The sequence below is a fragment of the Carassius auratus genome, chromosome 29, assembly GCF_003368295.1.
Source record: "Carassius auratus strain Wakin chromosome 29, ASM336829v1, whole genome shotgun sequence".
Taxonomy (NCBI): domain Eukaryota; kingdom Metazoa; phylum Chordata; class Actinopteri; order Cypriniformes; family Cyprinidae; genus Carassius; species Carassius auratus.
The window spans coordinates 18,628,248-18,654,615 of record NC_039271.1 but is presented as its reverse complement, the minus strand read 5'-3'; the positions used below and the strand labels follow the sequence as shown (position 1 = coordinate 18,654,615).

The following is a 26,368-nucleotide window of genomic DNA, read 5'->3' as shown; positions in this document are numbered from 1 at the left end:
CCCACTGGCAGATATTTGTTCTTGTTCACTTAATTTTAAATAATTTCTTTGTGTCCCTTTAAAAGTATTTAATTTACCTTCATAAAAACTGCAGAAACCCTCTTATTAGTATATGCTAAAAACAGACGTTTAACATTTCTGTGAAAACTGTGATACTTTGGTCAGAATTGAAAAGGTCAAAAGAACAGCATTTACTTGAAACATAAATGTTTTGTAAAATTATAAAAGTGTTTACTGCTCAATTCAATGTGTCTTTGCTGAATGAAAGTATTATTTCCTTTTTACTGACCAAAAAAATGGTAACCTATTTTTCACCCCTAGGAATTGAACCCACAACCGTGGTGTTGCAAGCACCAAAAACACCAGCCATTCTCGATCTATTACTCTATATAGCTCATTTAATGTGCTGGCATGACCTAACTACGTACATGTTCCTGTAGCTCAAACAGAATCATGGCACTGGCCATAGGTCATAGGTTCAATTCCCAAGGATAGTAAAATATTAATGCAAGTGGTTGTCAAATGCATACATATTTACACCAATGCACAAAACAAGTGTAACCATCACAAGTTACATTTATTGAGGAACAAGTAAAAAGTACAATATGTAAAAAAATACAAAACCTGCTTCATATATCTCTAGTAATGTGAATACAAAGTGCATAGCTACCATACATGCCTGTAGCACTACAACTAAAGGACTAGTCTAAGGAAAGGTATTCGGGCATTAGAAACCTCAAACCAAGGTAAAAAAAAAAAAAATCAAATAGCTGTACTTAACATAAACAAAACAAAAAACAAAACATTTAAAAAGTCTGTTTTTACAGCTGTCCGGTCCTGAAGTTCTCCATAACGTTAAGTACATCTCGGTTGACAATCTGTGATGTGTAAAAGCGTTTTCAGTCCATATTGCAGTGTTGTTAGGAGAGTTTAGTCCTAGATGAAACTTTAAAAGAAAAGACCACAAGAAAAATAAATACAAAATAAATAAGAGTATTCATAATAACTGTTGTTCAGACTTAAACATCTTATATTTACAAAAAAAGGCCGTCATAGAGAGGACACGAATCCCCATGTAGGTGATTCACCTGAACGGATGTTACCACAAATACAGTAATTGTTCATGGCATTTTGTGATGTGTCATATTTACACTAAAGCCACCATCAAAATACCCATTTCTAAATGGAGCATATATTAGCGATACGAATTAAAATTCATGTGCAATGGAGTGTTTTGTGTGAAACAAATGAGCTCTCTAGCGCCACCCATTGTAATTAAACAGAAGTATGTGTGCATCAATGTAATTTCTACAATCCAAGACAGCCAAGGCTATCATAAACAACAAAATTATAAAGAAACTGGCAGGACAGACCTTCTGAAACAAAGGGGAAACCTTGGGATATTTAGTATGAATACTCCTTATATGAAAGCTTATTACAGACGATTAAGTCGATTTATAATGAAAATGTACAAGCTGACATTGGTTTAGACTTTCAGTTTTTTTTTTTGAAAAAGTTTTCCCTGGCATAAAACGGCAAAAGGCAAAAAAAAAAAAAAAAAAAATCACAATAAAAAAATAACACCAAAAAATTCAGAACATGTGCTCAATTCTTTAATGACAGTAAAAAAGGAGCAGTATCTGTCATTGTGAAAACACAGTATTTACACGTGTATATAAGATGATTGAATAAATAGCAAAAATGTTGGGCTTTTTGGCTTTGAATGAGACAATATTGAAAATATCCAATTTTTAAAAATAGCTGAGGACAAGTAAATCCCTGTAATAATTAAACAACACTGACATCTTGAGATGCCATGTTGTAGTCAAAGCCTGATTTCATTTTTGTTATTTTCTTGCATTTATCTACAAAAATATATTGTGACTGTCTCAAAATGTGCCTTAATTATTATTACATTATGTTGCAACATGGTTGCAAATCAAATTAAAAATAAATTAAAATCTTCTTAAAATGCCATGCAAAATTCATGCAAAATTTCATCCATAAGATAGTTTCCTTAGCGTTCATGCTCTTTTCCATAAACCTGGAATCAAATCTACACTTTTGGATATTTACATTAGTACACTGAATACAGGAGTGTTGATAGCCAGGCATTATTTTTGGTTGGCCATGCCCAGTCTGCCTCAGCACCACAGAATGCTGTCTGGAGAAGCGTTTGCAGTAAAACACTATAAGTTGAGTTAGTTGCCTATTAGAGGCTGAATACAGACAACAACTGAAATCAGGGTTTAAAAGTGACAGTTCACCCTAAAACAACAAATCTGTTGTCCTTAATTCACCTTCACATCATCACACTTCACTTTCCTTACATAAAATCAAAAAATCTTTTCTGTATTGTAAAAGTGAAGGGGACCTGAAGCAGTCAAGCTCCAAATTGACAAAAAGCACTGTAAAAATGTCTCAAATGTAGTCCATATGAGATAAACTTTGGTTTATCGCTATCATATGGCTATAAAAGACTTGGAGCTTAGAGCACAGCTCAATTTTTAAGATACTTTTGGGTTGCTTTAGTGACTTTGGAGCTTGACAGCTCCAGTCCCCATTCACTTCCATTATTTTGAATAAAGCAACTAGATGATCTTCAAAAACTAACTTTTTTTGTTCCACGAAAAAAAGAAAGAAATTGAAAGAGGTTTGGAACAGCATAAGGGTGAACGACAGAATGACAAAACTTTTTATAAAAAAATAAATAAAATAAAAACCCTGCCCCTTTGAATATAACAGAGAGGAAAAAATCAGAGTACACCTTAACGATAAAGACAAAGACAGAAAAAATAAATATATAAAAGGCAAAGATCTTCCCTAAATAATGGTTATATCCCAGCAAAATGGGCTACAATTTAGCAGATGCCGCTTGCTGTATACTAAATACTGTACACTAAGTGCAGAGAGACTCCCATAAGGAAGGGCAGAATGGTGTTCAAGGGTACAAAAGTGACAGCGTAGCATTGTGGTCACTGTCTAGATTTCTATGCATGATGTATGTAGTTCCAGCATTCTGTGTTTTGAGTGGGATAGCAAAAAATGAAACTCATTTTCTCTGGTCTACAAAAAAACAAAAATCCTCATAGGAAAGGGAACAGTGTGGTACCAGGCACTGGCAAACAAGGACGTCAGTTCAGTTTGATAAATAAAGGTTGATTTGACTGCGGAGGAAATGAAAGAGACACATTCTCAACAAGGAAGAAGGAAACAGGAAAATGAACAAAGATCCAGCTGCTCTTGAATCGAAGGCAATCCGAGAAAACGTCTTTGAGAGTGTAAAGAGGGGTTTCGACTCTCGAAGGCTTCCTAAGAATGCCACATCAGTACTGTGGGAATGTGGCATCACCACTTCTCGTCCACTTCCTGCTCCATTTTAATTTGAGGCGAGGAGTGCGGTTGAATGGACGAGAGAATTTCTTGACTGCTCTGCACCTCCTCTTTCTCAAGATCACCGTCCTCCTCTTCCTCTTCCTCCTCCTCCTCTTCTTCATCTTGCTCTTGCTCCTGTTTTTTCTGACAGCAGGGCTTGAAGAGATGAGGGTCAATCAGAACCTCCCCAAAGCGACCTTTATAGATGATGCCACAACATACCCGCTGCCTAGAGGGAATTGTAAATGAACTCATTTAACTTAAAAAGCATTAAAAAAAAAAAAAAAAAAGATCAAACTCATAAATCAGACCAATTTAAAGTAAGGTAAAGACCTTTTCCAGTACGTCAGGTCCAAGAAGGAAAAGACTGGAGAGCGGGCGGAGCCAGGAGTCAACTCAGAGTCAGAGCCTTCATCTGATTGGTTACTGTAGCTGGGCGACTGGGCGGGGCTTGTGCTGGAAGTGGTGCTGTGAGCATCTGAATCTGTTAACAGAGACATTTTGCCAAAACGATCATGCTAAAGAAATTATTTAATAAGGAACATGTTAAGAACATGCAATTCATGTTGTTTTGTATTTGAAGTATGTGATTGTGTCCTCACTGTGTCTCTTCAGTTCCTTCTGAACTCTGCTGAGCTGGTTCGGTCGGATCCGTGTGGACAGGGATTTGACTTTCTTTGACTTCACTGTAGTTTTCAGACTGGGCCCCCCTCGCGCATCAACCACCTGATAACAATTGATAACAATAATAGTCCTCAGACTGTGATGGAAATGTTTTTTTTTATAGTTATTTAATTTATTTTCTTATAATTTATTATATTAGTTACAAGCAAAGCAGTAAACATGTATTTATTTATCTATAGATATTATAGGGCAGGTTCATTGAATATTTATATATTTATTATACAATTGATTTTATATCCGTTCTAAACAAAACAATAAATGCATTTACTGTATATTAATTTGTATTTTTAGGCATTATATTATATTAGATCACAGGTCACTTTTATAACCATTGTTATTTATTTACTGTCATTTAATATAATGCTAAAACACAAATTAATATAAATGGTTTTGTTTAGATCTCATAAAATATATTATACTGGTCAGAAATTAATTTGCATTATTGATTCTGTTGTTTTGCTTTATTACTATGAAGCTGCTTTGAAAGTATATTTTATATAAAGCAAGACTTTAGCCATTTACTTGTTATATATTATATTATAAAATACTATAGGTCGGTTTAATCATTTGTTATGTATTTATTGACATATTATACAATTTATATTAGTTATAAACAAGACAATAAATAATAATGATAATAATAATAAATATATTATTAATATTATTAATTATCTAGATAAACTAATACAGGTTATCTGTAATCAGTGGGCCCAAATCAATCAATCAATCACCTTTATTTATATAGTGCTTTAAACAAAATACATTGCGCCAAAGCACTGAACAACATTCATTTGGAAAACAGTGTCTCAATAATGAAAAATGATAGTTAAAGGCAGTTCATCATTGAATTCAGTTATGTCATCTCTGAAATATGAACTGCATTAGCTTTCATTCAAAGTAGTGACTACTACCATGTTATACTATGTAGTAATACTATTATTATTGAAGGAGTGGATGCCGATTTGCCATATCCTTCATACTGATATTAATTATTTTATTACATGATTTCTTGTTTGACTATTAATCAAGTTATAGCAAGAGTGAAATGTGTAACCTTATGTCTGCTGTATTTCTTTTCCTCAAGATTAATGTCCACATATTATGTGTGTGTATCCAACCGTAATGATAAGACACTCGCCAGTGCTAGAAAGCCTTGAATTTTAGATAAGTTCTCTGTGTATGTGTGTTAGTATCTGTCTGTACAGGGAGAAGCTCAGACAGTCCCAGGACAAACAATCAACTGCCAGTGTCCAGCATATCAGATCTACGTCTTTGGAGAGTTTTATCTAGGTTTTGGAACCAATCAGAATTTTGTTGACTCATGTATTGACGCAATTAGTATCCTCTGTCAGGGTATAACTGTGGTTGATTTTGTATTGTACTGGGGGCGGCCTGCGAACTCCTTCGAGAGTGTTGAAGCTGACTTCTGCTGATGAAATTGCAAACTATTTTCTTCAAGTAAAACTATTATTTTTAATTGAACTCATCTCTGACTCCTGGTCTTCATTGCGACATATCTAGTCCTTGGGTTTTAACTGTAAATTCCCCTACAGTTAATGGTGGAGGATCGGCGGGCAATAGTTCTTTGTTGACATCCCTGATCAATCATCAAACCAAGGTAGGAAAGATTTTAGATTTAATATTATTGGTTAGGGACTGTCTGTAAGTGGAGGGGGTCGAGAGAAGGAGGAACGATAGACTCACTCAGACGTGAGGGGGTAGACACCAGCTCCAGGGTGGAGTAGGTAAATTGGTGTCACAATATACCTGTAAATAAGTAACCTTGTGAGTATAAGGGGTACAAGTACACATCGGTAGGTCTTGATATAAGATATTTAGAGATGTGTACAGTTACAGAGGGAACAGGTGCACACCTATAGGTCTTAGAGAGAGACGTAAAAATTTGTTTCTAGGTGTGCACAGTCCAGGGGGGGACAAAAACGCATTCTTAACAGGCATGTGAACCCGTAAAGGGCAGTGCTGGGTCAAGCACTGAGGGACAAGGGACACATAGGGCCGTAAATAGGCAGTGCTGGGTCAAGCACAGAGAGCCAAAAAGCACGAGAGGCCATAAAGGGCAGTGCATTTACGGCCGGGTAAGCCAAAGTAGGGGTATGGGAAATCCCGAGAAGAATGTAAGACGCTAGACGGGGGTTCTAGTCGTATCTCGCTCTTCCAACTCTCGATCACCCACCATTACAGACAGGGGCGCCCCGAGCTTAGAAATAGGCCAGGTCAGTGGTTAGGGAAAAGAGTATCCAAAATTAGTGTTTAAAAATAAATAGTGATAATTCATATGTGCACCTATAAAAATATAGGGATATATGCAAAGGGAAAGTATTGATTGATCTGGGATGCCTCAGGAACAACCCCAAAAGAGCTAAAATGTAGTTTTCATGACCCTGATTGGATCGGACCAGTATATGGAAATTCTGGAATATACTTTGCAATTTCATCACGCAGAAGTCAAGTGCTGTTGGTAAGATCGCCACCTCAATATGTTTTTGGTTTATGATAGAAATATGACTGACAAATTAGGTAACCTGGTCAGCCCTGATAGAAATAATGAAACAGAAGAGAGCAAATGCTGTAAACAGTTTGGCTCTGAAGCTCTGACTTTAAAAAAAATATATATATTCTCTGAATTCATTTAAAGAATGATCAGTCTGAGCTTTAATTCTGATTGTAATGTTAAAACAAAAACTTGATTGGCCTTAAACCTGAGAAATAAACATTTATAAATGTATGTGCCGATTTGTTAAAAATAATCCCAGAAGTAACTGAGTGATGATTTAATCTGATTCTCTGTGCATAGAAGGTTTAAATGACAAAGAATGATATCATAAGACCTGTTCCAGTTCCTATATAATTGTTGAAAGTCCTGACAAGGAATACTGAACAGAATTCTGGGTTAGTAAAAAAAAAAAAAAAAAACTGTAGGCACACAAATTGGCAGTGGCATTTTGGAAAAACTTAGAAGCTTATGTTTTGTTAAAAAAGATAAAATTACTTTGAATACAATGAAGCCGTTGTTTTATCTCATGCTGGCCCCCACCATGACTCTGGCTTAAGCTTTGAAAGTACCAGAGACATGTTCTGAGTAAAAAAAAAAAAAAAAAAAAAAAAAATGTAATTCCTATATTTACTAATGTTTGGCCAAAAGAGTAATTTTATTGTTGGATTGCAAAATTGTAGTCACGCAGCATCATAAAAAAAGAAAAAAGAAGAGAAAAGAAAATTATTTTTTGTTTATGAGATGATAAAGTTGTAAACAAGTAACATAAACGGGGGTTTCAAAGTAACTTTGAAGACAGCATGCTAGCAAGACCCAAAGTAATATACCTGGGTCAGATAACCTCTGACAGATTTAAAACCAATGTTGAAATTCAGAAGCCATGGCCAGAATTAAGTGAATGGATAAATACAAGTTGATGTAAAAGTAATGACAATGACTGCAAAGAACTTTGAGAAACATTTGAGTTGCGAAAATAAAGTAAAAATACAAATATAAAGATGTTTATTTTTAAAATGCATATAATTTCTGACAAGTTTTAAACTGGGCTAGAGTAAAATGATAGTATGATGAAATTATGTTAAAAATGAATGATAATGCATTGTTACGAGTCCTGAATCCCTCAGAGTTCTCTCTCTCTCATTCAAAGTAAGCTAAAATGCCGTTATCTGAGCTTGTGTTTAAGTGATAAGATATTTATAGTACAGCACAGTGTTTCAGTCAAATCATAGGCAGAGATGCTAAAGGACATGCTAAAAAGAGTTCAGATTTAATGCATTAAGAGGGCAATTGGTAGTTAAATGTTCAACTGCCCAATGCATGTAAGAAATAAGAGATTATAAAAATAATGAATAACAATTTAGGAGCAATTGTTGAAGAGACATGAGGTCTTTAAAATCATAATACAGACCCTGAGCTATAGATGTAATAATTTTGAATAGTTAAACAGTTGTATTGCTATTTGTTCTATGACCAGTAACTTATCTGTCTTATTTTTAGTCTCCACCATCATACAGGGCCTGATGGCTGCAGCTACAGAAGCAACAGAAAATTACAATGAATGGACGGGTGTGAAAAATAAATTCACTGAGTAATCTCAGCATGATAGTTTGGAGGTATCCAATTGAGTTTAGCGATTAAATATTAGTTTGATTAACCTTTTTCAATGTTTTAACACTAGTAGGTGCTGTCAATGGCTCTCATGGTTCTTGAGTGCACCTTTCCTAAGCTGCAGGAAATACTGGATTCTGGAAGAAGACTGTCGAGGATGTTGCAACGGGAAAGAGTGGTTACCAGTGTGCATGAGGTGATTTCTCAATGACGGGTAAGATCCTCTTCTGGCCAATAGGGGACAACCTAAGGCAGGGGGTCACCGCCACTGGGCACCTGCCCTGAAGGGAGGTGTTATATGTGAGATGGTAGTGGAGTTGAGCGGATGCTTGATAGGCCTAGAGCATCATTAAGAGGGGAACTGTATGAAATACAGCAATCTGCCTCAAAATGTGAGCTCCTCCAGACCTGATCACCAGCAACCGCATTCCTTGATTGATTGTAGTGACAAGCGTCCACAACTTGATGCAACTATGCCAGGGGATCACACCCTGAGGACAAGGAGCTTATTTATAAAAAGTTAATGGCAATGGGCTTTCAAGAACCATCTGAGACCATGTGATGACAGCCATTATTTTGAGACAAAAATTTCTTATGAGGCTAAAATGATATTGAACTAATATGTCTATATCATAGTCTTTACTCATGCAGGTCATTAGGCATGACACAAGATGATAACAAGATATGGTGGTGGCTAAAAATGAAGACTGCTTCTGCTTAATCAAGAGATGGTTTAGATAACAAAGGTTAAGGGAATTAAGCATGTAAGGTAAAAATAATTTTAAAGAAATGTTCCTAGCATTATGTATTTTAAACAGTTTAAACTGAGATTTTAGATCTAGAAACTTTGACATTTTTAACTTATTTGAATAATTTAGGGTTATATGTTGTAATGAATTTTATATTATAGTCTAAGTTAAAGTTTGGCAAAAATTGTCAAAATAAATAAATAAATAATATTTTGCACAGTAAGAGAGAGAGAGAGAGAGAGAGTGCTTGAGTGGAGGCAGGGATGGTGCTCTTCTTCTATTATTGGCCTGCTAAGAAAGAGTAACCAAACAGGAGCAATAATTTTAAGACCAAAACAACCCAGCTGATTTTTTCTCAAAATAAAAATCATTAATGAACAGGCAAACTTTGAGATTAGATAAGAGATTAGGTACAAACTTGGTAAAATGCACAGACAATGTTTGAGTTTAAATCCTTCCGATTTAATACCAAAAGGAAAACCTTAAATATGAGCTGTTAAAATATAAATGTGTTAAGTATGTGCATGCATGAGGATGGCTATATATATATTATTGGGGGACAATTCTGTTCCTGTTTTGTTTCAATTGAGTCACTAACCTCTGGAATGAGTGTTTTATCATTACAGATGTGTTAAGTGAAATTACTTTACAGAAGTCGATAATTCTGAGTGAAACTAATGAAAAGACAATGCCAAACATGGGACGAGCTTTAAGTGGATTGGTTATCCAGCTCTGTCTGCTACTGGTAATAATGACTTGTTTTGTCTTTTATAATACTGATTTAAATCACTCTCTGGATTAATATGTTAAAGAGTGTTTATATGATTGGATTTGTGAAATTTAAGTTTGCCGTCCAAAATGGGTTTAAAATCCATGCCTAAATTTAAATGAGGGTCTAAATTTTAACAAGTTAACACTTTGTTGTTTGAATGGTAAAGGTAAATATTTTAGACTTGACGGCAGAAAAACAGTGACAGATTGGCTAAGTCACTAACCAAATTATCCAGAGAGCACCCTCACATAAAGAAGCCTGGTGGGAAAACAAAGGAGTGAATCCTGCTTGTGTAATATAGTGCAAAAGCTTTATGTAGTGGTTTATGTAGAACAGAGATAAGTTGAACAAAAACGTGTGGATAGCCCCTTAATGGAGCAAATCCATAACAAGAGGTTTGAATTAATTGAAATAGCACAGCAAAAAAAAAAAAAATAATAAAAAATGTTGTTTAAACAAAACAATTGTAATAGGCTCTATGGAGCTGCTTATGAACACCTGGTCAAATCAAATCAAATTAATATTGTGAACACTGACAGGGCTTTTTGATATACTGTTTCAATACAAATTTACAGAAACTGAGAATGTCTCTTTAATATTTGGCGTTTAGAACTAAGTAATAGTATTGTTCATTTAGTAATAGTATTGGGAAATCTGTGTGCTCTTTTTCAGTTTATAATAATTTTGAGTAAATAAATATCACTGCCAAATGACAAACATGAACGAGGGTTTTTAAGACATTGATCATGTAGCTGACCTGTAAGCATTTATCACTGACAAAACAGTGAGAACTAAATTAACTTTATACAAATTATTGAGGATTTACTTCTGAATGTGTCGTTAATATAGTCTGAGTACAGTAATATGGTGTGATAATTGACAAGATTTGCATAAAAAAAGGTAATAATAAGGCAATAAGTATGATTAACAGTAATGTCATGGTATAAAATACATGCATGACAATAAGTGGACAGGTTAGTTGTATTTTAAAAGTTAGACACTTCGATACTTAAAATGTAATTTTGACCAAATGTCGTTAACAATGACAAGTTTAGGTTTATGGTTTCATGTATGTTTAAACAGCATGTGAACTATGATGACTGCAACTGGATTCGTGGTGAAAGTAAAACTTAATAAAAGGGCTATTAAGTAATAAACTAGGAACTGCTCTAGGTTTTCGAGGAAATAATGATTATGATTATGATTATTTTTATTTTTTTAAGATGGCTCAATATTGATCTTATATTGATCAATATTGGTTTGTTTATTTTTGTGTTTTTAACACCAAGTTTGGAATGAAAGGGTAAAATAGATACGTTTATTGTAATGAGTTTATTTTAAGATATGACCAAATTAACTAAAATTCATCATAGTTGTATAAAACATGCTAAAAGAAAACAAATAAGGCAAATATCCTTCTTAAGGGTTAAAAAAAAAAAAAAAAAAAAAAAAAAATTGAATTGGTTATAGTGTATGAGGTTTTCATTAATGATTTGATAAATCTGGTTAATGAATATGCAAATTTAGTCTTAAGGCTGTTGGATAAATGTTTTGTGAAGTAGCTGTAGTAGGAAGAGAGGTATTTACAAAGATATGTTGATGAAAGTATATATGGATGGAGGACACTTTTCCAGGTAGAGGGACACACAGAATGATTCACTGGAAAAGACATTATGTGAAGAAAGACTAGTGCAAGTGCCAATATTGTGGGATTAAGTAAGTAGATGAATATGGGAAGTAAGAATGATTATGGGAAGTATTTTGTACAAAATAATGTGTTTATTACTAGAAATGTCAGCCAGTACCAGAGATCTTAAGTATATGCACCTGCTTAAGTTGACAAACAGCCTGTATTATTAGCATGCATTACAACGACACCTGACCTTATTTATTAGACCAGATGTGGGGTATTGGACCCCACATTGATCTAAAACGGGGGACTGAAGGAGTGGATGCCGATTTGCCATATCCTTCATACTGATATTAATTATTTTATTACATGATTTCTTGTTTGACTATTAATCAAGTTATAGCAAGAGTGAAATGTGTAACCTTATGTCTGCTGTATTTCTTTTCCTCAAGATTAATGTCCACATATTATGTGTGTGTATCCAACCGTAATGATAAGACACTCGCCAGTGCTAGAAAGCCTTGAATTTTAGATAAGTTCTCTGTGTATGTGTGTTAGTATCTGTCTGTACAGGGAGAAGCTCAGACAGTCCCAGGACAAACAATCAACTGCCAGTGTCCAGCATATCAGATCTACGTCTTTGGAGAGTTTTATCTAGGTTTTGGAACCAATCAGAATTTTGTTGACTCATGTATTGACGCAATTAGTATCCTCTGTCAGGGTATAACTGTGGTTGATTTTGTATTGTACTGGGGGCGGCCTGCGAACTCCTTCGAGAGTGTTGAAGCTGACTTCTGCTGATGAAATTGCAAACTATTTTCTTCAAGTAAAACTATTATTTTTAATTGAACTCATCTCTGACTCCTGGTCTTCATTGCGACATATCTAGTCCTTGGGTTTTAACTGTAAATTCCCCTACATTATGAATACTATTGCATCTGTTTAAATAATTTGTGCATGTATGACATTGTTTAAATATGTTATTCTGAGGAGGCGGGCTTCCCCAGCTGGTCCTCAGTTCCTCCAAAGGTTTCCTTCTCATCTAGCTTGCCACTGCAGCTACAGTTCACTTGTTCACTAAGGGTGTTTCTGTGTAAGGCTGCTTTGGAACAATGTGTATTGAACTGAAAAGACTTCACTAAATAAGAGGCTGTGTGAGTGTGCATATGAAGAGCCCGGTGAATTTGACGGGGCTTACATGATTCCAGTTCTTCTTGGAACCTACGGGAAGCTTCTTCCAGCGTTTCACCAGCAGAACACAAGCATTGCAGATTTCACCAGAGCGAGTCTCCCCTAAACTGCAGAAGTATCCCATTGTATATCATTGTAATAGGAGAATGCATATGAAGTTCTCACATTAAAACAAGCATTATTTCTTTCACTTTATTCTAAAAGAAAAAGTCTGAATGCTTGACTAGAGATACATTATACAAATCCTCACTGTTATTAGACCGGGCAGATGTTAATATCATGTTATTACAGAGGAACCACAAGCACACAACGGATACCCAACTCACCCAAAGCAGCTCTGAAAGTCTCTCTCATAGCGTTTGCTGTCAGTGAAACGAGAGCTGGAGGATTTTGCCCTGCAGATGCAGCATCCATCAAGGCTGCGGTACATCTTCGGCTTATGAAAGCCAAACATCTGTAACACATGAATAAGACAGAAGTAAAACTACTTTCTATTCGGTACTTCTGCTGGTTCAATGATTTTACACAAGATTTAAAGCGCATCTGGAATTTAATTTGCTGCAAAAAGTATGCCATGGTAAGCACAAACAACTAAATTTACTGATACACACAGTTCTAATGATAATAATAAGAAATGTTCCTTGAGATAAATCAGCACATTAGAATTATTTCTGAAGGGTGACACTGAAGTAATGGCTACTGAAAATTCGGCTTTGCCATCACAGGAATAAATTACACTTTAAAATATATTTAAATTGAAAACAGGTATTTTAAATTGTAATAATGTTTCAGAATATTACTGTTTTTTATCAATTAAACTCAGCCTTTGTATGCATAAGAGACTTCTTTCAAAATCATTTATGGTAAATCTTAATTACTCCAAACTTTTGACCAGTAGTGTATGCATTTGTCTATTACCTATATATACTGTAATAATAAAACATTTACAAATAATTGGTCAATTCATGGAAATAATGGTTAAAATTACACAAAAAGAATATGAAAATATTGACTTTTTAATGTTGTGTCATTTTTATCAGAGTATTTTCATAATTGCTCTTTATACATTTTATATATTTTAATACACATACACACACATACAGACAGAGGCCTTTAGTAAATTTAAAGTGTTAATACGTGGATTATTTAATATTACTTACATAACTAATAGGCTAATATATTATATTAGAGACAGAACGAAAGCGAGAGATTAAATATGGGTTATCAATCATCATCACGTCAGTGGCATAAAAGCATAATGGAAACAGTGGTCGGTCTTATATAAGCTCGGTGCTGATAGAGCCGGACACCGGTGGCCTCGCGCGTCGACACTGATCGGTGACAGCAGCGGTGCCCTCGCGAGGCATCAAATTCATACATTATAACTGGGTCAATACAGAAGGCACATCAGTCCGATGTCTATCGGAAGCCTCTGGGTTTTCATTTTTAATTACAGCCTATATATGTACATTAATATTTCATCATATTTCTAAAATTATGCACTGTACATAGTGCGAGAGTTGAACTTGCGCTTGTATATTCTGCCTCTGACGCAATTCAAACATGGCAACGCGTTAGAGAGGAGAGGAGGGGCAGAAAATGGGGGCAAGAAAGTAAAGCAATGCCATTTCGGAAACAGCGACCATTAGTGCCATTTACACATCGAAAGGTGTCGTCTTAAGTTATCCAGATGACATTACCAGTGTCTCGCGGTGTTTAAATGTTCAGCCGTTCGCACACTGCGGTGGAATGGTGCGTGTGTCCCGCCGTATTCACCGCCCACCAGCTCGCGCGGAAGCATGGCACGCCACATTGCATCTTTAAACAGACACATTCAGCATCTTTTCCTCGGAGTTTCACCGAAAACGACTTCTGCTTGGTGCGAGAAACTAATTGTCCCTTTTTCTTTGATGCCAGCGGTGCTCATCGAAGAAAGACGGTTGCATTTAGTCGAACTGCTGGTCCGCTGCTCTTTGTTTTCCGCGCGACTCTGCGTCAGAGGCTCGTGCGACTCCATGCTTTGCGCTCGAGACTGTAAACACATGATGTCCGCGCAACAACGTCGCTCAAGAGCGTTGAACCTTACTATTTTTTTTTCTTAACGAGGCAATATAAGACACTTTTAAAACAGTCCACAGGAATATTTAAATAAAATATCGAGTTTATTAGCTCCGTGTTTAAATGCGTCAGTGACACCGCCTCCATACCACATGCAATGGATCTTTTTACAGCAACACAGCTCTAATCGTTATACAAACGTTGAACTTCTGGAGCTAGTGAAGCAGAAGTTTGAAAATGTTGAGGGGCTTGTGAAAATGCGCGTTTGTTTTGAAGCACACCCACCAACAGCCGAGTTAAGAGACCACACACGGTCAAGACGGACTGCCCATTACCGCAAGCTCAAAACGAGAAGAACCCGCAAAACTGGGGTTCAGTGTATGCATTTAACACCAAGTACACACATAAATGAGAATGCATGTTCCCTATCATAGTTTTCACTATTATAGTTATCACCTAGGGCTAGTTCAACCAGTTCACGAATGCAACTTGCTTAATTTTAAATGCTAAATTGATTATTTCTGTTAAAACACAAGTGTAAAACGCATTTTAATTTACGTCTGCTAGGATAAGTGTAATAGAAATCTATTTCGGCTTCAAATGAATCAATTCTGTTATCAAACACTTATCAGCGATCATCGGCAAAGGATGCGAGCGCCCTGAAATGTGATGCGCTGTTTGAGGAGCAGCCTCCTCAAGTGTAAACTTATCGCACGCTTTTATATTGAAGTAAAAATGTAGAACAATTTCAACAAGCCTCAAAAGTGATCTTACTGCTACGTTTCTAACGAATGCGACAGCTTTCAGCCGGGCAGCGCACTGTCACACAACTTCTTAAAGGGGCATTTCGGAAGGCGAAAATAACATCTTTTGCACACACAAAAACTGTTAAGTCGCTTTTAATAAAAAGCCATTTTTTTCTTACCTCGACTTGGAGCAGTTAGAGTCAAATCACACAGCGAAATCCAAGAGTTACAGGCGTTACTCATTTAACAATGCGCCACTCGTTACTGTCTCACTTTCTGTCTGAGTATAGTAAAATGTTTACGCATGCGCCGAGCTCCATCCACCATTTTCTGAATTTCTTCAATCAACCTAATTTGCATACGCGACTGACGTCGGACTGCGTCTGGCATTCTATTGCCCATATAAGGAAGAGAAAATTACGCGGGAAACGTGGGCGGGTCCGTGTGCCAGGGCAGCAGCCAGTGCACTGCGATCCCGGTGGGCGGAGTCATGCTCTACTACTACGAGGACAGCAGATGTCTGGGGAAACGCAGCACATCTTCCTTGCTCCCTGTCCGTCAGCCATGAGCACATGGTACTTCATCATGGAAATAGTTCGAGAGAGCTGTTTTTGGGCCCCCGTAGAATAAATTGAATAGGCTGAAAGAGATTTTAAACCAAAAATTTAGATCGGTTTCTGTACAAAAACGTTTAATTGCCTCACTCATATTTATAGGGAAAACTGGGAAGTGTCATTTTTTATTTAGTTTGTAGCTCCCAGTCTTTTCCTGCAAACTTTGACGTAATATTCCTATATTTGTTTGCTACTAATTAGAAAATTGCATTGTCAGATAAGTAGCTTTCACCACTAAATTGGGTGGGTTATAATACTAATTGAAAACATGGAAAATAGAAAGCATTTAAAATGTTGTACATTAAATTATTGTGTTAATCGAGTTTACTTCTATTTCAACTTTACATTTTGTCTAAAATCACTGTTATGCCATCACAATCACTAACTATAATTTCCTGTTTAGCTACTATTTGTTATAATTATGTAGGCCTATATAAAAAAAAGGGTCAAGGTATACCACTTTAATTCAAAACCAGAAAATTAAATGGGAAGCCATACAGTAACTGTAATTTAACACGAATTTGGAATCACAAAACAATCTAATTTTACCTTCTTAACTTTTCGCCCTGTAAATCCTTTCTATTTTCACAGCTTCTGCGGTCATCTCAGGAGCTTGGTGCTTATACTTTTGTCATGGAAAAAATAGGTACAAAATCTGTCACTCCGGTAGTATATTTTCAAAAGATACTAATACCATTTAATAAGTAGACTATAGATATGTCATTTTAAGGTAGGACTACTAAAATGCACTCTTTGTGGGTAAATAAGGTACTTTTTTTAAAAAGGTACTGCTCCGGTGACAGCTTTTGTACCTTTATTTAATGAATGAACAAGCTAGTTTGTAACTGGTTAAATTGTCATATTACAACACTCCCCAGTTTCTGAGAAATCTCAGGTTTCTACTATAAAAACACATTATTGTCTAGGAGACATTTGTTTCACAGATACCATCAGCATGTCCCTAAACTAAAAATAATGTTCTGTGAACAGTGACTCTTCATAGAGGAATGTTCTGTTGGACCGGAGCGCTGTCCTGGAATACCATTCATGCCGACCGCATCTTAAAATAATGTCCCGTCTGCACACACCGTTCACAAGATGACAAAAAAAATTCAGAGAGGACACAGATATGGACGAAGGGAGCTATTTTAATGAGTCGCTTCACAAATATAAACATGGAGGATCCAAATCATTTTAGACAAGGATCTTTTCATAACATGATCGATATTTAGAAGCTTTCATTACAGGAAAAAAACAGATGGAATGAGGCGAGATCTAGAAGAGGAACGAATTCATTTACAGCAACAGTCCTTCTCCAAGATCTAAAACATGTTGCATGCATCAGCACCGCAAACAAAGGGACAGTTCCTGCGGTTTCCTCATCTTTCCAGCGAGAGGTTTCTGGGATTTCAGCAACTTTTGGCGTCTAAAACGAAGTCGACTTTTACACATGATGGACAGTCCGTATTATACAAAGCTTGAAATCAGATTTACTAAAAAATAAATAAATGATACAGTGTCAGCTAACTGCATAAATCAACCCAAGATTGCAAAAAATCCAAACTCAACCAGTGTCACATAAGCATCATCCTAAAATAAATACATACAAATGATCCGAGTCAATAAGAAAAAGAAAATACACAGGTTGACGAGCTACCATACACGGCTCTTAGATCAAATGCTGAGAGTCTTAAAAACTAAAACTTAAGTAACATTAAGTGATTCAAACGGTGTTTATCTGTAAATACTACTTTTCTCTCAGCAGGGTTTGTGTATTAAAACTAATGCATGAAAGAACAAACATAAAGGGTAATTTAATGAAAAAAACTTAATTTCTAAGCAACGTGCAAGTACTGCAGTAATCAGACATGGCTTTACAAAGTAATTGCTGCATTTAGACCTTCAATTAGTGGTAAAACTAGGGTTTAAACGTTATATTTAAAGCACCCCCACAAGTCACTGTAAGGATTAAGATTTGAGAGATTTTAATGGTGACTATTTATTGCTTTACGACGAATTCCAGTGTTTCTTTCTTAAAAGTAAAAAAAATGAAATCAAACATGATACTGAATTAAGTTAATACTCATTGGCAAAATAAACATCTTCCTAAATGTTAATCTGATAAACCACTCACACACACGCAACATTAACATCACACATAAACACGTCTTGTAACATACAACGATTTGGATAATGTTGGAATGTCCCTTTTCTCTGAAAATTCATTTGACAGGCTTTTTTTAATCTAAGAATGTTTCCAATTAATTCAGTATCAAGAATCTTCCTTCCAAACTGACAGCCAATCAGAACACTGATAGCATTGGTTTAAACACCCAGACAAGTTCAAGTCATTAGAAACACTTGCCTGTCAAATGATGGTTATTGCATGCGTTGGACATTTAATCTGTCAGCACTAAAGCTCCTCTGTATCTTGACACACTTTGCAAAAAACAGTGCTTTCTAAAGACAACACATGATCTGAAATAGAAATGTTAGCGGATTTGACGCCCAGACGGATGTCTATGGAAATGACCACAGGTTTGGAAGCAAAATCCACGGGAAAAAAAGTTGAAATCTTCTCAATGAAGCCATCAACGGCTTCGTTAGAAAGAGCACAACTCCAAATACTGCTACAAAACCGATTTCTGAGTTAATTTGTGTGGAGGTGCAGGAGTCAGTCATGTTGAGAGGTGCTTTGATAGGTCCTCAGTCATTCCCTGGTCAGCTTCGGCCCTGAGGGTGGCAGCATGGGGAGCAGTCTCAATTTGACCTCAGGATGTGGAGTTACAGCTCAACACTTTTAGTTAGAGAGCTCTCCAGTGTGATGGGGAAGTCATGCAGCGTTTCCAGAACTGCGATGAGAGAGCTGACGGTGAGTTTGTCTCGCAGTAACGCGCTCTCCTCATACATGCGTGTGATGACGGAGCATTCGGCCAATAGAGGGAGCCACTGCGGCAACAATCGGTCTCTGTGAGAGTGGGAAACACATGCAGAAAACTCTTGAGCACTTTTGGTTTATTAAAAAACTAAATTACTTTGCTTTTAAGAAGCATGCGTGTGTGTTATCACCTCGCCCCGAGGCAAACTAGCAGCTGGAACTTGCCATCCTTCCCAATGTTGCGTGGCATACTGTTAATGGCGTTGACGTATCGACAGAAAGACTCACTATTCAGACTTAGAGGCTCTGGTGTTTCTTGCAGGTCTCCAATCTGATCTGCATTCTCCACAAATGCTACCGCCCTCTCTGAAAAACACACAGACATTATAAACTTATATTACAGTATATATTTGAAGCAACACATTTTATATATTTTTAGGCAGCATAACAATAAAACGGTCGTTTTGTATCACTTGTATATTGTATACGTATATTAATGTGTATAAATAAACTAGATCTATAAACGTTTCTCTATTTTACTCTAACAGCGAAACAATTAATAAGCTAAGCTTACCAAAGAAATCCCATACAAAGACATTTTTCTGGAAGATTCGAGCTGAGCGGAATCCATGATGAAAGAACTGCTCCAGAGCCCAAACAAGACCACCTTCTCCACACAGCAGGACCGTAAGACTGCCCCTCTGAAAACACAGACAAATCTTTAGATTAAACAAAGCTTACAATGATAACAAAGGTGATAATATTCATAAGAGGGCATGTCATACCTCTTTTTCTGGTTTGTGGAAATGCTTTATAATATTGTTGACTGCTTCACCGATGGATTCCTGTATCTGTACGGTTGTTGGTTCTGAAGAGAGAAGAATTGCATTCAAAACATTTATTCAAAAGATACACCTAATTAAATTAATATGACATTAAATATCCTTAAAAGTTTATAATATACATTTACATTACATACATTTTAAATACAAGGAGAGGGTTTCTTCATGGAGGCGGAATTTGTGAGATAACATTATGAATATAACCCACAATATCAGACACTTTTATAAAAACTGTTACTGAATACCAAGAGCGTTTCTACAATGTCACTGACAACTTAAAAACAATGGAATTTGTGCAATGTCACATTCTAACCACCGGGTGTCAGCTTAAGTCCAAGATGACCGCCAGCAACAAATCAAAACGTGGAAACTTACTGCTTCCACGTCCTGTAAGCGATGTGATGCTGATTCGTCGAATCTGGGAAGGTGATCGCTGAAGGGGCGGAGTCCTAGACCCTCGGCCTCCGTCATCATCACTAGAGGGAACTACAAACTCCCCAATCAGGACTCGCTCAAGACTGCCATCATCCACACCCTTTCCCAACCACCTGCCGCACGGGAACCTGGAAAGGACGATGAGTAAATAGACAGAAAACCATAAAAGGAACAAGAGGAATGACAAGAGACTAAAGTAGGCTGTACTTGTATGTGTGGCCGGTGATCTCATTGCGGACCATGACACAATCCACCAGCCACTTGGCAAGCAAACCAGAATTATCATGACCCAGCTGCACTGTGGTCAACCTCCCGAGGTTCTGGCGCTGTAAAACACGCATACAAAACAGATAAAGGCAACCATGTCAGAGGCATTAAGAGGCTGACTGAGAATAACTGAACAACACGTGAGGGTGTGAGCAGTGGAAGGACACCAAGACAGTAAAAGTCAATAATACACCATCGCTGGTTTAGACCATAGTGAACCCACGGCTCTAAAAACATCCCAGAATTTACCTACTGTAAATGCATGTGTACAAATAGTCCAAAATTAAAACCATATAAGCTCCAAATACTAGACCTGAACCATAAAGAATAAATAAATAAATAAATGTTTGTAAATGGGTGTTGTACAAAATTTGGGACGCAAAAACCACAAGATTTAAAGCTAACCCAGGAACCCAAAAGGAGAAAAAGAGGAGATCTCTCCAAGTACAGAAGTAGAAAAATGGAGAGATGGATGAATGGAGGGAGGAATAAAATGGAGGGATGTGCACCTAACCTTGAAAGTGATGGAGATGTGCGTGTGAGGCCTAAAGGCAGACTGCGAGAGGATACAGAAGGAATTAGAACATTAAAGCTGCAAGCAGCGATGAACGGGCCCTCGCACCCGGGCTCACCGGCAGCGAGTGGCTTTAGTAATTAGGTGAACGGTGAGAAATATGCATTTAAACTCATAAATATAAGTCGAATATATCAAAGTTTACTCCATATATGTGCCAATCTTCCTGTTGCCAGCAGGTGGTGCTATCATTATAATGGAATATTGGGCTTCAAATGTGTTTAGGGCAGGACTCTTATCGAAAATGTGAAGTTTGGGGAAGATCGAACAAATTATGCCTGAGTTCCAACAACATCTCTTGCTGTGGCGAGACATCAAAATTTGTCATGGCGCCATGGACACGCCCTTTAACAAAAACTCAAGATCTCCAACAAGTTAACATTGCACAGGCCTTTAGATTAGACTGACTACAAAAAATACTTTAATCTCAAAAAATTCTAGGAGTAGTTTGGCGCAGCCTAAAACATGTCACTTCCTGTTGCCAGCAGATGGCGCTATGACTATAACTGAAAATGGGCATGCAGATCTGTTAAGGGCAGAAGTCTTATCTAACATGTGAAGTTTGGGGCAGATTGGACATTGTATGTCTGAGTTACACAACTTCCTTTTTCATGGCGAAACATCGAAATTTGTCAGGCCGCCATGGACCCGCCCTTTAACGAAACCTCAAGTCCTTCGCAATTTATTATCGCAAAGGGCTTTAGATTACACTGACCAAGTTTGGTGTTGATCTGAATAAATCTCTAGGAGGAGTTCGTTAAAGTTACAACCCCTGAAAATGGCAAAAACAACACCAATTTTGAAGGGAAAATTCAAAATAACCGACTTCCTGTTGGGATCCGGATTTCGTACCAACAGACTTTTTTGTAGGTATTGGAGTGTTACATGTGTGTACCAATTTTTGTACATGTACGTGAAACATAGCTCGAGGCGCACTCCGTTGAAAGTGTATAGGTGGCGCTATAGAGCCATTCTGCCACACCCGGTGGAATATTGGCCTGAAGATCTGTTCAGGCCAGGACTCTTATCACACATGTGAAGTTTGGGGAAGATCGGACATCTTATGCCTGAGTTATAACATCTTTTATTCGCATGGCGAGACATCGAACTTCGTCGCGGCGCCATGAACAAGCCTTTTAACGAAAACTCAAGATCTTCACAACTGAACATCGCACAGGCCTTTAGATTAGACTGACCACAAAAAAGACATTGATGTCATAAAATTTCTAGGAGTAGTTCGTCGCAGCGTAAAATATGTCACTTCCTGTTGCCAATAGGTGGCGCTATGACTATAACTGAATATGGGCATGTCAATCTGTTCAGGTTCGGAGTCTCATCAAACATGTGAAGTTTGGGGCAGATTGGTCATTGTATGTGTGAGTTATAGCAACTTCATTTTTCATGGCGAATCATCGAAATTCGCCAGGGCGCCACGGACACGCCCTTCAACGAAAAGTCAGGATCTTCGCAATTTAACATCGCAAAGGCCTTTAGATTAGGCATACCAAATTTGGTGTTGATTTGAAGAACTCTCTAGGAGGAGTTCGTTAAAATACAACACATGGAAATGACCAAAATTACACAAAATATGCTCATAATATTAAAAATAACCGACTTCCTGTTGGGTTTAGAATTTCGCTCCAAGAGTCTTTTTTGTAGGTATTGGTGTGTTACATATGTGTGCCAATTTTCGTGCATGTACGTGAAACATAGCTGGAAGGCTGTTGATTTTCTTGGTATAGGTGGCGCTGTCGAGCCATTTTGCCACACCCTCTTCTGAATCCTATATCAGACGAAAATTTTCACCAGGTTTGACGAGTGTGCAAAGTTTCATGACTTTTTGAGCATGTTAAAGCCCTCAAAAATGCGATTCATTCGGGAGAAGAAGAAGAAGAAGAAGAAGAAGAAGAATAAATATAGCTGCAAGCAGCGATGGCGGGCTCAAGCCACCAGTGCCATCACCACCCCGGTGGCATCAGGTAAACTGTGCCCAGCGGGCACATGCATTCACAATATCCCTTTGGCAGTGAGGTTTTAAAGGATATGGCAGTTAAAGGGTTAATCCGAATCATCTAGACTTTAAAATCACATTCACAGAACAATATATATATATATATATATATATATATATATATATATATATATATATATATATATATATATATATATATATAACTTTAGTAACACTTTACAATAAGATTCCATTCATAAACATTATGTTAACATGAACAATATTTATATAGCATTCATTCATGTCAGTTAATATTCCAAACTTAAACATTAAAACATTGTTTTATTGTGATTTTTTTCCAAGCACATTTTACCAATTCCAAACCATATCAATCTTAATAACTACCATTATTTTTTATTTAATCATTTATGAGTGCTATACAATAGTCCAGGAAAGCTGGAAGAGAAAAACAGGTCAAGAAGAACTGACAAAAAGAATTGCAAAATAATTAGGAAATAATGTGAAGATTAATTTTTTGTCAATTCTGCAAGACAGACTTTCAGGAAAGGAGGTGGAATAAAAATGAGCTCCTAAATCTTAATCCCAGATTCTGGAAGATATACTCCTCAAACCATCGAACAAGAGGAGGTGGTGCTGGTCCTTCACGAGTCACTCTAATCAGTTCATAAAGCCTATATATAAAGCCTTAATATATAGTATTTCACAATACTTCATGGTATTCTAATTAAATCATTTTTTGGAATCTTAAGTCTCTCAGAGCCTGACACCGAGTAATTCTGGAGACTCCAGGAAAGTGGCAGTTCTGTAAAATGTTGGCGCTGGAGACTAAATGCTCTCTGATAGTTTCACACCTAATTCACTTAACACACACACACACACACACACACACTACCCACAGTGACAGTGGGACTGAGTGACATCAGATGTATGATAGTTTTTTAATTTCTATCATCCATATAGTGTTGTATAGTCATGAAACTATTGTCATGAGACCAGTCATTCTGAGGAAATATGCCTCAGAATGAATTGTCTTCTATGTGCACTTTTTTTTTTTTTTTTTTGAAGTGTTTAGAAGCTGCACTTTAAAAAAATAAAAAGACATTTACTGGTTCCTTTTTTACTATTATTTCAAAAAATCACCACGACAAAACCATTCAAGCTATCCAAAATTCATTCACACCTGTTCTGTAAGATTAATTCTTTAAACAGTGGTAAAAGAGGATGTGATGCTGAACCTTCAAGAGTCACTCAAAACGTATCTGTCCATAAAGCCTATAAAGAATTATTCTTAATATACAGTTCACAATACTTCAGCTTGTTATTCTAATTAAGTGAGGGTCATTTTATCAGTAAAATTCCTAAAATACATATTATTTTATTTGAAAGATTTCTATAAATGATTTAAATCATACTAGTTTCTACAATAATTATTTAAAAGTAATCCTATAGCTCCCTCTGGTGGCCATTATAGGTACTAAGAATTGCAAGCTTGATTTATAAGTTATGATAGTTTAATTTTATGCTGGCTCTTGAAAAAAATAAAGCTATGAAACTTACTGTGCTTCCTTCAAATGAGGAATTCTACTTATATAAAAAATTATGAAGAGTTAGAATGAAAATTTGTAAAGATATAGTAAAATAACTATTGTATTTTTTTTATGTTACTTTAATAAATCTCTATGGCAACACCATTTAAGCTATCCTAAACCCATTCACAATTTAACATCTCAGTATATTGGCATCTTGTTGAAAAAGGAGTATGGAGTAGTATGAGAGGAGTATGAATTCATTTACAGGCTGATTTTATCATTAATCCACAATAAAATTTCTGAGTTCTGTATCATTCTGTGTTGTTGTTTGTTTATTTTTATCTTTTATTTTTCATAGGAAGATAACTTACTCTCCTTTTTAATAAATGTGCTTATAAACCAAGGACAAGCTATTTATAGCTGTATTTATAAACTGCTTACCACTGACTATTGATATTGGGACAAGGCTTTATAAAGCATGAACTGACTATTTACTAATGAGTGCAGTTATTATAAAGTGTTATCAATGCATTTGCTAATGTTAACAAATTAGACATTATTTTACAGTGTTATCAAATCCTTAAATGACTCATAAGCATTTGTGAAAGTTCTGCTTGCATTACAGCTTAGTATTGATCTGTGAGCTGAACAGATTTACTGTTACATCCATGAGATTATGTAAGTTAAAATAAATATAATGTCACAGGATGTCATAGGTCAGTATCAAATGAGTTTGAAATTATTATTTGCAGCACAAATAAGTTTTTTTTTAGGATTTTTAAAAATCCCTAAAACTGTCAGAAAAAGGTTAAGGCCTAAGCTATTTCTATGTGAGTGGCTACATTCATTTTTGTTTTTATAATTGTAATACACAAACTATGAAATTATACAAAATGTATAAAAAGGTAAATAAATAAATACGCACACATTAAAAAAGCAGCCAAGTCGAATGAGTTTCCTTTTTTATATAGATTAAAATTGAAGACAGAAGCAAGTGGTAAATGTGGTCACTTTAATATTCAAATCCAGCAGATCCAGTTTATGTTTACGTGGCTGTTTTCGTTCATATTCGCCAAGCTATTTTGAAATAATCTTGTCCGTGATGTGTTCGTTCGTACGACGAAAGCCAGAAACCTGCCAGCTCGAGAGATATATGTTATTCTGCCAGTCGCGCTTTCAAATAGTCTTGCACACTTAAACTGGTCACAAACACCTGCATTTACCTCTTGTTGTGTTACAGTGGGTTTATTGTGTGCATTTGTGGTAATATTTTATTTAAAAAAGCTCTTAAAGAGGAAATAAATTCGTTTGTTTTGAGCTCGACACTGTACGCGCTGATCGGAGGCGTGATTTCAGATAGGCAGCCACAAATATTTCATTTTCACACAAACAGTTCAAAAACATCTTAATTTAGCTCTTGGTGTGTTCTAATTGGTTGATAGTGTGATATCGCTGTAATAATTTATTTTTAAAAGCTTTAAAACAGGAAAAATTCGTTTTTTCTTGAGCTCTTTACTCCAGACGCTCGTGATCACAGCGGTGATTCATCTCTCCTATTTCTCACATATCTCTGGCCAGAAATAATTTATCCATGAGCCCTGAACGGTAATAATCAGATATGTTGGTTTAGCTTGTCAGTGTGAATTAAATCTAAGTATTTATTTGTATTTTTAACGGATTTAAAAGTGAAAGTAAAAGTTCGGGAATTGAACTGTAGGGGCGCTATTTTCTCAGACAATGGAAGTCTGAAGCACATATACTCAAACAGAGGGACAGAGTGAAATGAGATGTTCTGACAGTTTTTTAATTTTCTGTTATCCATACAGTGTTGTAAAGTCGTGAAACTATGCATATTTCCTCAGAAAGACTTTTTCATCTGTATGAAAAAATTATTTGACGTCTTTGGAAGCTGCAATTTAAAAATACAAA

The 26,368-nt window shown here is 36.2% G+C and overlaps 2 protein-coding genes across 2 annotated transcripts; both read right to left on the bottom strand.

Moving 5' to 3' along the window:
- Positions 1-1,557: 1,557 nt before the first annotated feature.
- LOC113048271 (SIN3-HDAC complex-associated factor-like) lies at positions 1,558-15,623 on the bottom strand. The gene is made up of 6 exons (XM_026209984.1): positions 15,508-15,623; positions 12,851-12,978; positions 12,532-12,631; positions 3,978-4,101; positions 3,709-3,859; positions 1,558-3,604 (listed from the first exon to the last, which is right to left on the bottom strand). The coding sequence occupies exons 2-6, from the start codon at positions 12,976-12,978 to the stop codon at positions 3,349-3,351; spliced, it is 759 nt and encodes a 252-aa protein (XP_026065769.1). The 5' UTR covers positions 15,508-15,623; the 3' UTR covers positions 1,558-3,348.
- A 1,449-nt stretch (positions 15,624-17,072) lies between these two features.
- LOC113048270 (DENN domain-containing protein 5B-like) lies at positions 17,073-20,904 on the bottom strand. Its single transcript, XM_026209983.1, has 7 exons — positions 20,879-20,904; positions 20,305-20,423; positions 20,038-20,225; positions 19,606-19,688; positions 19,395-19,521; positions 19,012-19,186; positions 17,073-18,910 (listed from the first exon to the last, which is right to left on the bottom strand). The coding sequence occupies exons 2-7, from the start codon at positions 20,337-20,339 to the stop codon at positions 18,727-18,729; spliced, it is 792 nt and encodes a 263-aa protein (XP_026065768.1). The 5' UTR covers positions 20,340-20,423; positions 20,879-20,904; the 3' UTR covers positions 17,073-18,726.
- Positions 20,905-26,368: the final 5,464 nt, after the last annotated feature.